General features: G+C 43.5%; 1 protein-coding gene across 4 annotated transcripts in view; it reads left to right on the forward strand.

Annotated features, from left to right (window-relative positions):
* Positions 1 to 15,542, forward strand: part of RNF32 (ring finger protein 32) — a 255,525-nt gene that overhangs the window by 213,970 nt on the left and 26,013 nt on the right. For all 4 annotated transcript variants that reach the window (XM_075316749.1, XM_075316747.1, XM_075316746.1 and 1 more), the window contains exons 2-4: positions 1,049 to 1,150; positions 2,254 to 2,524; positions 9,198 to 9,340. In XM_075316749.1, coding sequence (XP_075172864.1) covers positions 1,079 to 1,150; positions 2,254 to 2,524; positions 9,198 to 9,340 — 486 coding nt within the window. In that variant the 5' untranslated portion in view covers positions 1,049 to 1,078. The remainder of the gene's footprint in view (positions 1 to 1,048; positions 1,151 to 2,253; positions 2,525 to 9,197; positions 9,341 to 15,542) is intronic.

Consider the following 15,542-nt stretch of genomic DNA (forward strand, 5'->3'; position numbering starts at 1 on the left):
TGATACACAGCCAAGATAAGAGCTCGGCTGGGGGCTGCAGCCTGTAGCTGTATTCTTTATTTGTGCTGGTATCATAATATGGGGGGACCCTGTGCCAATTTTTTTATTTATTTATTTTTATACCACGATAGATGCATGTAGCATCTGTGATTGGAAGCAGTCAGACACTGTCACTAAGGGTGCAACCAAACTGCAACCAATCACAGACGTTTGAGGGTGGGCAAAGCAGTGCATATGCATGAGCCTAATGAGCCCCGGAAGTGAATGAGCATTTGCGGGAGCAGTTACAGCCGCGCTGGAGCCTTGGTAAGTATAGCGCACCTGCTCCTATACCCCTTTCCCTTTTACCACCCTTTTTAATCACCAGAGTCTGGTCCCCATAGACGTATATAGGGACCGGTGTCCGTCCAGATATCTGGGAACAATTCCGGGCCGGTACCGGATTTTTTTTTATTTTTTAAATCTGATTAGGTCCACCGATCCCGGTTATCTGGGAGTCCACTCATCACTAGCTATTAGGGAATGTGAGAACAGGTTGTAATTTGTAGTATACAGTAACAAAACATTTTTTCACCACCAGGGGCAAAACAGTAACAATGTAGTGACCCGACAAGAATCTGCATAACTAATGATATGCTAAATAGGTGCAAGTTAAATTTATGTATGAGATAGCCAAGATGATTTTCTATAAAATGATGGTAGTCTCACATTTGAAGCTGTAGTAGATGGTGAGATATGGAGCCTGAAAGTCAAATGTTCAAAACATTGTTACCCTTTTGTTCATCAGTATAAATCTATATGCAGCTGGCTCCCCCTAGTGGTGGTCATGTGCAGTTAGACTTCTAAAATTTATATTAGCAGACCTGTCAGTATGGAGTGGGATGCATTTTGATATATGGGGTCCCCATGATTTTCGTGTCGCCCTCTTGTTATCTTGTATCATTCTAGCACTATACTTATCACTGGGGTTTATAGTATGGGAAACATATTGTTAATCATTGACTGTAGTACAAAGTAAGTTTGCATTGTACGGTGTTTTGTTTTGCAGGTCCTCTTCTCTCTCTCATTTGGACACGACATGGCTCATCATTTAAGTTCAAGGCCGCGCGGAGCATCTGTTTCAGTTTCTAATGTAACAAAAGCTTCAAAGGTATATTTCACAATAAAATCACTCCCACACATGTCAATATTCATTTACAATGATGACACTTTGAGCCGCTTTATGTCTGCTGGATTTTTACAAGGGTTGAAGAGTTTCTTACTTTTCCCGGCCCTTGTTCCTTTAGAGATAATAATCAGCTTAGTGCTATTTGTCTCCTTGTCTATAGTCTGATGGAACGCTCCAGCTCTCTGCGCCTCTCCGCTAGTCATCTCTTAAAGGGGTGATCCGCTCATGATTTTTTTTCTATTGTTTCATTCTATGGAACAATTTCAAGGGGGCCAACAATTTTGGCCACGACTGTATATAGAGGTGTTAGGGATACTTCTCACATAGCAAGATCGCTGCTGAGTCATAGGTTTTGTGACGCAGCAGTGACCTCATTAGCGATCTCGCTGTGTGTGACACTAAGCAGCGACCTGGCCTCTGCTGTGAAATCACTGATCGTTACACACTATTCTGGTTCATTCTTTGCTCGTTGGTCTCCCGCTGTGCAGCACACATCGGCGTGTTTGACGGCGGGAGACCAACGAGCACCGACTCTGTGTAAGCAGCATACGCTGGTAACCAGGGTAACCAAGCAAAGCGCTTTGCTTAGTAACCCGATGTGTACCCTAGCTACGTATACAGGGAGCCAGCGCTGGCAGCCTGTAAGCAGTGTACGCTGGTAACCAGGGTAAATATCGGGTAACCAAGCAAAGTGCTTTTCTTAGTTACCCGATGTTACCAAGTGCAGCATCGTTACACGAGTCGCTGGTGGCTGGTGAGATCTGCCTGATTGACAGCTCACTAGCGACCCTGTAGCGACGCACCAGCGATCCTGACCAGGTCGTATCGTGGTCAGAATCGCTGGTACGTCATTTAGTGAGATGGTACCCTTACCAGTCATTGTAATCCTGTCTTTGCTGATAAGGAGCCTGTTGAAAATTCTTCCAGAAAGGACATAGAACATTCAAGTCTATAAAACACCCTGTGGCCAGTGTGAGAATTGCAAGATTACTAATTTTGCGTTGTTAATAAAGATATAGGAGGCAACAGAAAAGGCATTTTATCCTGGCAGCCGATGGGTGACGTAATCACATTTTATGTTTTAGAGTCAAGAAAGAAGCCGTCAGCCAGTCATTATGACAGCCGTAGCTTTACAGGATCATATCTTACAAAATCTCCAACTTCAGCATCTCTCATTAGCTGATCCGTATAAACGAATCGGGGGCGTGATGAAGTCTGGGTGCCGAGGTGTGGACAGGAAAATTGTGAAACCTGTTGTCGATACTGGGATAAGAAGAAAACATACCAATGAAGCCGCCAACAATCCTATAGAAGAGGAATACGTTCTTGATCCATGTGGTCCAAAACTAACACTGGGCAAGTCACTCTGAACCTCACTATATGTATTTAATATATCATAGAGCATTGCAAAATTGTATCACTCACAATGACAGTAAATAGGACCTGGAAAGAGAAATCGCGCAAAATAGGGTCTTATACAATTAAAATTAAAGAAGAAACAACTCAGTCTCCCCTTGTGCGGTTGTGCAAGTCACAACCACCATAAAATGCCTGAAGGCCGTTCAGAACCCACGTGGAGATACAAACAATGGAAGGAGGAAAAGGGTTAATCTCCTGTGCCGCCAATCCAGTCCAAATGATGTAGATAAAATATGATTTATTGGTCAACGCGTTTCAAAGCCCTCGGAGACTTCTTCATCAAAATCTGATGAAGAAGCCTCTGAGGGCTTTGAATCACGTTGACCAATAAATCATATTTTAGCTACATAATTTGGACTGGATTGGCGGCACAGGAGATTAACCCTTTTCTTCCTTCCAAATGATGTAGATAAAATATGAAAGGAAGAAAAGGGTTAATCTCCTGTGCCGCCAATCCAGTCCAAATTATGTAGCTAAAATATGATTTATTGGTCAACGTGATTCAAAGCCCTCAGAGGCTTCTTCATCAGATTTTTATGAAGAAGTCTCCGAGGGCTTTGAAACGCGTTGACCAATAAATCATATTTTAGCTACAGAATTTGGACTGGTTTGGCGGCGCAGGAGATTTACCCTTTTTGGTCCTTCCATTGTTTGTATCACTCACAATGGACACCTTAAAATCTAAAGGGTATTTTTTTCTATCAAAGATATTTATGGCATATCAAAAAAATATTGTCATCATTTTCTGAAACACACACATTCAATAATAATTAACCTTTTCCTATCCAATACAATTTCCTGTTTCGCCCATTGAAAACCTATTATAGGTCATCATCAGTTATATTTATCCAGCGTTCAGTAGTGAAAATGGAATCTGCTCAAACCCATTGGCAGAAGACGACAGTAAAATGCGTATGAAATATTGATGTCCCCTGTTAGTGGACAAAGGAGCTTAAGGGATTATTTTGAATGCCCCCCCTGGTGGGACTCAGGATAGGAAAAGGTTAATAATAATTTATTTATATAGTGCCAACATCTTCTGTAGCACTTTATAATTGATCAGTGATATTTACAGACAATAAAGACATTACAAAGAAACACATAATGTGATGCTGAGCCACTTCTCACTGATAAGTCGTGGGGCTAGAGACTCAAGGAATCGGGCCAAATACCAGGAGAGCATTACAAAGGCAAAACGATAAGGCAAAAGAATGGGCAGAGTGTAAAGTCCCCTGGGTCAGGCAGCAAAAGTCAGATAACATCAAAGGCAAAGGAGCAATACAAACAAAAAGTCAAAAGGCAAACTCCTAGGTAAGGCAACAAAGATCTGAATATCAACACAAAGCACTGGGTACACACACCAACGAGCAATGCTACAACTGGCAATGGTCTGACCATTAATCTAGACAAAAAGACTGATGGCACTCACCAAACTGCAATGTGAGCAGGTGCATAACTGAACATAACATAAAATTACTAAAAAGAGACAGTTTGCACTCTGAAATGCTAAAGCATGAAAACCATGAATTTTTGAATATAGATATGCTATAGATATGCATTACTGCTAAGGAAAATCTAAGAAAAATTAGATATTTAGCATACAAAAATGGTCATTTTAATATCTGCCCAGTCACCACGTCACAGCATATCTCGTAACTGGGTACCTACTCTATATTGAAGCCTCTCTCTGGGTTTAAAAACCTCCTGTGTATGGGCGAGTATGAACCTGCTATATAGGATAAAATCACCTGTGGGTAGTGGGGGAGGGGTGCATGGTGAGAAGGTATGACCCCCATTAATCTAGACAAAAAGACTGACGGCACTCACCAACTTCAATTAGGTGCATAACTGAACATAACATAAAAACAAAACATAAAATTACAAAAAAAGAGACAGTTTGCTCTCTAAAATGCCAAAGCATGAAAACCATGAATGTATGAATATAGATATGCATTACTGCTAAGGAAAATCTACTCGCCCATACACAGGAGGTTTTTAAACCCAGAGAGAGGCTTCAATATAGAGTAGGTACCCAGTATACGAAATATGCCGTGACGTGGCTTCTAGGCAGATATAAAAATGGCTGTTTTTGTATGCTAAATATCTCAATTTTCTTGGATTTTACTTGGCAGTGATGCATATTTATATTCATACACTCGTGGATTTTATGCTTTAGCATTTCAGAGTGCAAACTGTCTCTTTTTTTGTAATGGTCTGACCATCGTCAACCAGCTAAATAGCCTGGTAATCACCCTGAACAGGCAATAGGGAACCCAGCATGCCCCTGCCTCAGATTGGGCGGCTGAGCTGTCACTAACACTACTGACAGCTTAGCACACCCCTAATTCTATAGGCAGCTGAGCTGTGAATCACTGCGCTAATAGGACAATTTGAGCAGTGAAATCATCATATATAGTTTAACAGTTACAAGAGGAGTGAGGACCCTGTTTGAAATCTTGCATTCTATAACGAAATGGGAGGGGGATATAATATGTTGAACGTGCTTATCAAGTATGGTCCAGCTATCATTGTAATAAATAGGGGTTTTCATTTAAAGCTCAATGAGCCAAGTGCAATTGGGTGCATTGATTATGTGGAGACAGATGAGTAAGAGGGACCAGATTCTGAAGGAAAATTAGAAGGGGGAACAGGGAAGCGTTAGATTATTGAATTGAAGTGATAAGCCTGTCAAAAGAGATGTGCTTTTAAAGCATGTTTAAAAATGTGGGAGCTAGATATTATTTCTATCGTCAGCGGTAGTGCATTCCAGAAAACTGGTGCAGCACAAGAGAAGTCTTGGAGACGAAGGTGTGAGGATTGAATAACAGAGGATGTCTTAGATCAGTTGCAGAACAGAGATGGAATCCCAATGTCAATCTTTTAGACATCTTCAGTATCTTCCTGTCTCATGGGGAAACACTTCTTTAAGGAGAACCCTGGGTAAAATTTTGATGCTGTGTTATGCTTAGGGCTCCTCCATAACTGCACACGTTATACAGTGCACCCTATAACAGTGCCCGCCACACAATGCTCTCCAATATCCATGCCCCCCATTATATCTGATCCTTTTTTCTCTTCCATAGAAAATGCCAGTGAGGAACCAACGAAAGGAAGAGATAGATACTGTAGATAAATTGATATTGTATATAGATAAGACACGGTATATACAGTAGGTTCCATAAATAGATAAAAGATCTATATTGTAGATAAATAGATACTAATATATATTATACATAGATGGGTAGATAATAGAAAGACATTGTAAATAAGTAGATTCCATAGATAGATCTGTCACGTACCCGGTAATATCATGTAGATATGCGACATACGTACCATAGTCAGCCCATCTGTCACCGCTATAGACAAGTTTCTACGACTGCCAATTACATCTGTATTATTACGGCTATTACCTTTGGTAAATCCCCATAGAGAACAAGGAAAACTGTTCCTTAATAACGTGTTAATGTCACCAAATTACTTAGAGAGATCTAATCACCCTGAACATAAACGTTTCACTTCTTCATCATAGAAATACTTTTGTTAGTAAAGTTCCAGTGTTTCAGATTTTTCTTGTAACTTTCTGAATAACGCTGACAACTTAATTACTTTTGACAAAACGACAAAAAGGAAATCAAGCATTAAAGCCGAACCTGCCGGGGCAAATGTGTGCAGAGCAGAACAGGAGCCGCAGATGTTTCCATCTATAGTAAACTACATTATCTCAGCAGATACATTTAAAGGGTCTTTTTTAGTTTTTTGTTTTTTTTTATATAGAGTTTGTATAAAGGATCCAGAAGTCACATAAAGGTCATATACACTGTGTCCACCGCCATTATCTTGAGAACGGTGGCAGCTATAGGCATAGAAGTGGTGTCTAGGTATAGTAAAGTAGCCATGCGCTATGCAATGAAACCACCTATAGCTCCACCTGGTGGAAAACAACGGAGTTAGCATTATTATCTCGAAATCGGAACAAGCTCTCTCTGCACATCTATACCAATTTCAGCCACCGGCCAATCAGCGACCAGCATCTGACGTCATGCACCGACATCAGGTGCTGGCATTGGTATAGCTGTGCAGAGAGGTGGTCTCTGTGTGGTGGCACTACATTTCAATTGAATGTGTGTCCAAGGACACACATTCAACTGAACTAAAGCGCTGACGGCGGCGGCCTCTGGACCAGATGCGATCATCAAGGACTCTGTGGTGCCTGCAGGCCTCATGAAGCAGCCTCAGGGGCAGTGTGTTTCAGACCCTTACTGTATGTGCTGTTTTTGCTTCTTTCTCATGCTGTACTGTATAGTCTGGTTGTTTTCATGCATTAACCTTTTTGTATACAGTGTGTCCACCCATATCTTGTCCACTGCCATTAACTTGAAAACGGCGGCAGCTATAGGCATAGAAGTGGTGTCTAGGTATAGTAAAGTAGCCATGCGCTATGCAATGAAACAACTATAGCGCCACCTGGTGGAAAACAATGGAGTTAGCATTTTTATCTCACAAACAGAACGAGATAGAGAAAAAAACGGGAATTAAAAAGTTGTAGGGTATCATCAATTCAATACGAATCGACACCTTGCATACAGAAATGCTATGATATGAAACCCATGACCCCCCCAAAACTTTGAATGCTGGTCACACATATGGCGCTCATTTAACTTTGATGCTCAAAGTGGCCACCGTCAGCTGCAATGCACATCTGTACTCTGGACAGCATACTGTATCTTGCTGCACGTTGTGCAATATGGTAGGTGACACATTTGCACAAGCATCTGTGATACGTCGTCGTAGGTCCTGCAATGTTGGTGGAGGGGTCGCATACACCTGCTGATTGATGTGACCTCACAAAAAGAAGTCCAATGGGGTCAGGTCAGGTGAGCATGGAGATTACTCCACACAGCCACCATACCCAATGTCTTGTAGGAAGGTCTCCATGAGGTATCGCTTCACATCCGCAGTCTTGTGAGTTTACACGTTCTAATCATAGCATTTCTGTATGCAAGGTGTCAATTTGTATTGAATTGATGATGCCCTACAATTTTGTAATTCACTTTTTTTCTCTATCTCGTTCCATTTTCGAGATAAAAATGCTGGCGGTGGATAAGATATGGGAGGACACACTGTATATTTAGTACTGTTCATGCGATGTCGCTTTTAGATAATGATACCATTGATAAGAATGTGTTTCCATTAAAAAGTGTTACTTTGGGGTTTTTTTTTAAAGGTAAATTTAGATGGTAAAGGTGGCTTTACACGCTACGAGATCGCTAAAGCGATCTCGTTGGGGTCACGGAATTTGTGACGCACATCCGGCCGCTTTAGCGATGTCGTTGCGTGTGACACCTATGAGCGATTTTGAATTGTCGCAAAAACGTTCAAAATCGCTCATCGGTGACATGCCCCCCTCTTCCCAATTATCGTTGCTGCTGCAGTAATGATGTTGTTTGTTGTTCCTGCAGCACCACACATCGCTATGTGTGATGCCGCTGGAACGACAAACATCTCCTTACCTGCGTCCAACGGAAAGGAGGAAGGAAGGGGGTGGGCGGGATCTCACGGCCGCTCATCTCCGCCCCTCCTTTTTTATTGGGCGGCGGTTCAGTGACGCTGCTGTGACGTCGCTGTGACGCTGAACGAACCGCCCCCTTAGAAAGGAGGCGGTTCGCCGGTCACAGCAACGTCGCAGAGCAGGTATGTGCGTGTGACGCTGCCGTAGCGATAATGTTCGCTACGGCAGCGATCACCACATATCGTGCCACCGACGGGGGCGGGTGCTATCGCACGCAACATCACTAGCCGATGCTAGCGATCTGATAGCGTGTAAAGCACCCTTAAGAGTTTTTCCACTAACTGACATGGACAATTAGTCCATGTGTGATGATAAAACCACTGTGAGGTGGATGCAGGATATCTTTGCTATCATGGATTTCCTCCGTATTCGATCCTTTTAATCCTTTAACATGGCAGTCACTGCCGAGTAGTAAAATAGAGCCTGCCGGTCTTCATACATCATCAATGCTGCATCTCTTTCATGTATATAATTCAGCACAACCTTTGACATTGATTGATGTCACACAGTGGCTTAACTTAGTCCTCAGATTTGTTCTGAGCTCAAGGAGAAATGGTTTCTTTCCTTGAATGACTCAATTCATAACGCTCTCCATGTGACTGATTGATTACAGGTATGATGTCTTCCTCCATTGTAGTGATTGACAGGACAAAAGAGGACTTGGGAGAATTGCCCTCTAGACGTATTCTGTACACCATGTAGCTGTCATTACTAGTCAGTCTCTAAAGGTGTCAGTGGTAACGGCATAAAAATAATTAGTACAGCGACGGCTCGACACACAAGGTTAGCCAAGACAAATAAAATACACACGGCAATCCAATCATCAATTAGGCATCATGGCAGGTATCCACCATGTCTGAACACATTAGGAGCGTTGTAAGCCAGAGCAACAAACAGACAATCGCTCTTTACACTTTTTGAAAGTCTTATTCTATACAGATGATATTAAGAAGAGCATATATTTTAATAATGATGGTAATAGTCTCCCAAATTTGCCTATTTGTCCCACCGATTATGATAATTTTGTGTGTTTGGTTACAGCTCAGAAACTTGGAATTGTTGAGGCTCCTGCGATGCCATTATCCAGCGATGAGTGGTTTAAAGTGAAACAGCGGTCTGTGGAGCAAGGCGACTCTCTACAGCCATGTGTTATATGTAAGGAGGAGTTCAAACTGCACCCCCAGGTATAGTAATGGCACTATGCCCTATCCCACCCAGGTATAGTAATGGCACTATGTCCTATCCCACCCAGGTACAGTAAGGCACTATGCCCTATCCCACCCAGGGACAGTAATGGCACTATGCCCTATCCCACCCAGGTATAGTAATGGCACTATGTCCTATCCCACCCAGGTACAGTAATAGCACTATGCCCTATCCCACCCAGGGACAGTAATGGCACTATGCCCTATCCCACCCAGGTACAGTAATGGCACTATGCCCTATCCCACCCAGGTACAGTAATGGCACTATGTCCTATCCCACCCAGGTACAGTAATGGCACTATATCCTATCCCACCCAGGTACAGTAATAGCACTATGCCCTATCCCACCCAGGTACAGTAATGTCACTATGTCCTATCCCACCCAGGTACAGTAATGGCACTATGTCCTATCCCACCCAGGTACAGTAATGTCACTATGTCCTATCCCACCCAGGTACAGTAATAGCACTATGCCCTATCCCACCCAGGTACAGTAATAGCACTATGCCCTATCCCACCCAGGTACAGTAATGGCACTATGCCCTATCCCACCCAGGTACAGTAATGGCACTATGCCCTATCCCACCCAGGTACAGTAATAGCACTATGCCCTATCCCACCCAGGGACAGTAATGGCACTATGCCCTATCCCACCCAGGTACAGTAATGGCACTATGCTCTATCCCACCCAGGTACAGTAATGGCACTATGTCCTATCCTACCCAGGTACAGTAATGGCACTATATCCTATCCCACCCAGGTACAGTAATGTCACTATGTCCTATCCCACCCAGGTACAGTAATGTCACTATGTCCTATCCCACCCAGGTACAGTAATGGCACTATGTCCTATCCCACCCAGGTACAGTAATGCACTATGTCCTATCCCACCCAGGTACAGTAATGCACTATGTCCTATCCCACCCAGGTACAGTAATGTCACTATGTCCTATCCCACCCAGGTACAGTAATGGCACTATGTCCTATCCCACCCAGGTACAGTAATGCACTATGTCCTATCCCACCCAGGTACAGTAATGCACTATGTCCTATCCCACCCAGGTACAGTAATGGCACTATATCCGATCCCACCCAGGTACAGTAATGGCACTATGTCCTATCCCACCCAGGTACAGTAATGGCACTATGTCCTATCCCACCCAGGTACAGTAATGCACTATGTCCTATCCCACCCAGGTACAGTAATGCACTATGTCCTATCCCACCCAGGTACAGTAATGGCACTATATCCGATCCCACCCAGGTACAGTAATGTCACTATGTCCTATCCCACCCAGGTACAGTAATGTCACTATGTCCTATCCCACCCAGGTACAGTAATGGCACTATGTCCTATCCCACCCAGGTACAGTAATGCACTATGTCCTATCCCACCCAGGTACAGTAATGCACTATGTCCTATCCCACCCAGGTACAGTAATGGCACTATGTCCTATCCCACCCAGGTACAGTAATGGCACTATGTCCTATCCCACCCAGGTACAGTAATGTCACTATGTCCTATCCCACCCAGGTACAGTAATGGCACTATATCCGATCCCACCCAGGTACAGTAATGGCATTATGACCTATCCCACCCAGGTACAGCAATGGCACTATGTCCTATCCCACCCAGGTACAGGTACAGTAGTAGCACTCTGTCTTATCCCACCCAGGTACAGTAATGGCACTATGTCCAATCTCACTTAGGAACAGTAATGGCACTATGTCCTATCCCACCCAGGTACAGTAGTAGCACTATGTCCTATCCCACCCAGGTACAGTAATGGCACTATGTCCTATCCCACCAGGTACAGTAATGGCACTATGTCCTATCCCACCCAGGTACAGTAATGGCACTATGTCCTATCCCACCCAGGTACAGTAATGGCACTATGTCCTATCCCACCCATGTACAGTAATGGCACTATGTCCTATCCCACCAGGTACAGTAATGGCACTATGTCCTATCCCACCCAGGTACAGTAATGGCACTATGTCCTATCCCACCCAGGTACAGTAATGGCACTATGTCCTATCCCACCCAGGTACAGTAATGGCACTATGTCCTATCCCACCAGGTACAGTAATGGCACTATGTCCTATCCCACCCAGATACAGTAGCTATGGTGTTCTATTCTCCATCAGGTACAGAGTTTCTGTGTCCTTTACTCCCCCTTCATTCTATATTGGACTGCCTTAGATCACCTAGTACTACACTCAGCAATTTCTTGCATTCCCATAGAAAATGAATGGAACAGTAGTGTGCATGCTCCATTTAGACATGTCTTGGCGGATTATCAGACTTCCAGCAGTCAATAAGTTATTTGCTATCATATGGATGGGGATAATTTATATTCTTATAACAACCCCTTTAATTGTTCTTATCTCGTTGTTGTGAAGAAACCTCTGACCTCACCCTTTATATTGCAAAGAGTAAAACCTGCAGTAAATATCTTCAGCATCAATTTTCATGCTGCAAATGCACAATGCCACTCAATTTACATAGATTTCTTCTCAGGGAGTGGATGAGATTTTATCAAATCAAATTCATTATACTGATGATGTAAAACACAGCGGGTTAGGCAGCGGGAGTTTCAGTGATTGTGAAGCATCTGTTGGTAGGTTGTAGCGCTATATGTGGCTGCCAGCGTTGGGAAGAGTCGCTTGTGGCCCCACCCATAGCGCTACAACCTACCACCATTTGCTCCTCCAGGTCTGTTTCCTAGTGCATTCCGACTGTGATGAAGGTGCATCCTTGGACCAAAAAACTACAGTAAAATTAAAATTGTATTCAATAAAGCACCTATTTTTGAGCCTATATAAAGCAATCTTCCACCTCACTAAAAAAATAAATGCATATTGCGAAATTAAAATACGTGTCACCCTCCTTTTAATCTTTATGCTGCAATTTATTCGATTTCCAGTCAACTGTTCATGTATATAAAATAGCTGGCAGCTTCCACTGTAGTAAGTCTGAGACAGTCACCCTGTTCTGGGATGATCCTTCTAAAATCTCTGGGAAGGGGGTGTCTCAAGTGTCATTGTTCTTCAGTACTCTCCCCTTGCATCGAGGTATTCCATTTAGTAGTAGGGGAGGTGTGCCGCCCCCCCGCGACAGCCGACGGGCTACTCGGATCTGGATCCACAGTGGCTCGAGGGGTCTCCGGACCCGAGGCGGGGTCGCGCGGCCACTCAAAATTAAAAAGTGGGGTATTTACAAGGGGTGAACAATAAAGTTCGGGACGCCACACACAGGTCATGGTAATGTGGGATACCACCGCTGCTGCGTTTTGGGTAGCGCCCAGGAGCGATGGGATGGCAGCTTGTGATGTTAACCCCTCCGTGGACAGGGGGAAGGTATCCCGGGGCTCGGTAGTGGAAGGATGGGGACCCGTCAGGAGGAGAGGGGCACAACGTACTCACATAGTCCAGGAATTCTGACCGACAACGGATAAACCAAAGTCCTGAATGCCCTGCAGATGTTGTTGGAGCACGCTGGGTCCGTGTCCTTTTGGCATTGCTGGTTGGTCTGAAGCCTTGTCCCTTGGCACTGTGTTTACTCTTTGTGGATCCCTTTTACCTGAAACTACTCAGGTCCCACTCACCCGTGTGGCCAACGGACTGAGCTTGCTCTCAGGGTTCACGCTTGGGATTTTCTGGACGGTTTTGGGAAGTCCTATCCCCCTTGTTGTGCTAGTACCCCGATTTTGGAGCGGGTGGAGAACGGCTCGTGAAGACTCCGTCCTCGTAGGGTAAATTACTGGGCTGCGTGAAGCAACTTCCCAGCCTAGAGTCCGCATACCCTGTCGTGCCCTGGCCACTGCCCTGTTGTAGCACAAGGCCACCGAACTGCCCTCCGTGGCAGTACCGTGCCCCTTGCCACTACCCCCTGCGACTGGGGTTCCAGCTCCTTCCAGGCCAGGCCAACGTCCAGCACCTGGGACGGGTACAGGAGCCCAGCTCCGCAGCGTGACCTTTCACTGTCATTGCTGCACTCGAACCGACTACTGACTACTGACTGACACTTCTGGACCTCCTTCTACCATCCCTCCATCTGGGCGGCCCTATTCCCCTCAGGCTGCCCAATGGGTGTCTGGTGGGTGTGGTGCAGAGTGTTCCTCAGGATTTGTGAATACCTGTTCTTAGCAACACGAAAAGAAAAATTTTTCCAGCTCACCCGATTAATGATCCTGGGTTCCTCTATTCAGGACGGTGCAAGGAGGTGGGCTCCAGGTGCAGGAGAAAGCAGTAACCGGTAGAAGAATTGGATCCAGCAGCACGTCCAAGATAAATGATAAAATGTAACTTTATTTCAAAAGACTAAAAACATGTTGGATGGACATCCAGGGGTGATTAAAAAACGTCTTACGCGTTTCTGGCCTAGTGGCCCTTAATCTTAGACATATTACAACCAAATAGAACACAATATATACAAGAGTACCCAGCTACTCCTTCAAACAGAAAAAAAAACCAAAAAAAACCACAGCATTTCCGATTTAAACGTGCCCAGGTTGAGTCAATCAGGCTGTTGAAAAAAATCCGGCTGTTGAAAAAAATCACAGCATGGAAAAATCCAGTTCATGGTTCCCATGCTGGCAAATTAACCCTTCCATTGATTGTGTCGGGTCCATGGATCATATTATATAAGCTTGTAAATAATTCCAGTTGTTGTATTTAATTTTCAATTGTTTGTTAATTTTTTTTCTATATTTTGTTTTATTTAATTTTTTTAAAAATGTTACCATCTTGGACATGGGCTGCCGGTTTATTCCAAAACGTGCGGCCACGGTTGGCAGCATAGTTTCCCCTAGTGATTGTTTTCTGAAAAAATCTACTGTATGTGCATTAATGGAGGGAACTGGTTACCATCTTGGACATGGGCTGCCGGTTTATTGGATTTAACATGGTGCCTAATATGGCGTTTCATGTTTTATGGTTGGAAAATCATGTTAATGTCCTTTTCAACCTTGCGGCAGACTGTGTTGTCATTGCCTTTATTATGTGAATTATGTATATAGGGTTTGTTTGTTTTTTTGTTTTTTTTTTATAGATCGTCTAGCTGGTATCAAACCAATAATATTTTGAAATGTTGTCTGTTAAAACATGATTGTCATAACGGGTTGTAGTCAATTCAGTTGTTGATATCCGTGGATTATTATTATTCTTTAACAATTATAATTATTTATTTATTTGGTGTTATAGAAAAGATAACAGAAAAAAATTAAATAAAACAAAATATAGAAAAAAATATTAACAAACAATTGAAAATTAAATACAACAACTGGAATTATTTACAAGCTTATATAATATGATCCATGGACCCGACACAATCAATGGAAGGGTTAATTTGCCAGCATGGGAACCATGAACTGGATTTTCCCATGCTGTGATTTTTTTCAACAGCCGGATTTTTTTCAACAGCCTGATTGACTCAACCTGGGCATGTTTAAATCGGAAATGCTGTGGTTTTTTTTGTTTTTTTTTTCTGTTTGAAGGAGTAGCTGGGTACTCTTGTATATATTGTGTTTTATTTGGTTGTAATATGTCTAAGATTAAGGACCACTAGGCCAAAAATGCGTAAGACGTTTTTTAATCACCCCTGGATGTCCATCCAACATGTTTTTAGTCTTTTGAAATAAAGTTACATTTTATCATTTATCTTGGACGTGCTGCTGGATCCAATTCTTCTACCGGTTACTGTTCTTAGCAACACCAAAGGGACAGGACCCGTAACCAAGGAGGAGCAGGTACCATGCAAAAGGGCAGATTGCACAGCACCCTTGTGATGACCTGATAGGCCAGGGGTCACAGAAGAATCTCAGGATAGACAGTGCGCACTGTTCTTTGGTACAGTCCCCCTTGCTCCTGTATGGACCGACCGACAGCAGGGGAGTGTGTCAGACTTACAAAGCACTTTGTGCCTGGAGGGAACTGTCCACTATTTTCCATACATGAAGAAAGGACTGGGGATGAGAGGAATCGCACCAGAAAGAATAAAAAGGAGGACGCCATGTATTTTAACTATGCAATATGAATTTTTATTGTGAGGTGGAGAGTCACTTTAAGGAGTGCCAGGTTTCCGGTTTCTGATTAAGGAATGGGTTGAACCCTACTGACCCTACCCAAGCTACCAAGGTGCCATTCTTCTCATATAGAAAACTTTAACAAGGGCAGGGCT

Source organism: Anomaloglossus baeobatrachus, chromosome 6 (assembly GCF_048569485.1).
Source record: "Anomaloglossus baeobatrachus isolate aAnoBae1 chromosome 6, aAnoBae1.hap1, whole genome shotgun sequence".
In the NCBI taxonomy this organism is placed as follows: Eukaryota; Metazoa; Chordata; class Amphibia; order Anura; family Aromobatidae; genus Anomaloglossus; species Anomaloglossus baeobatrachus.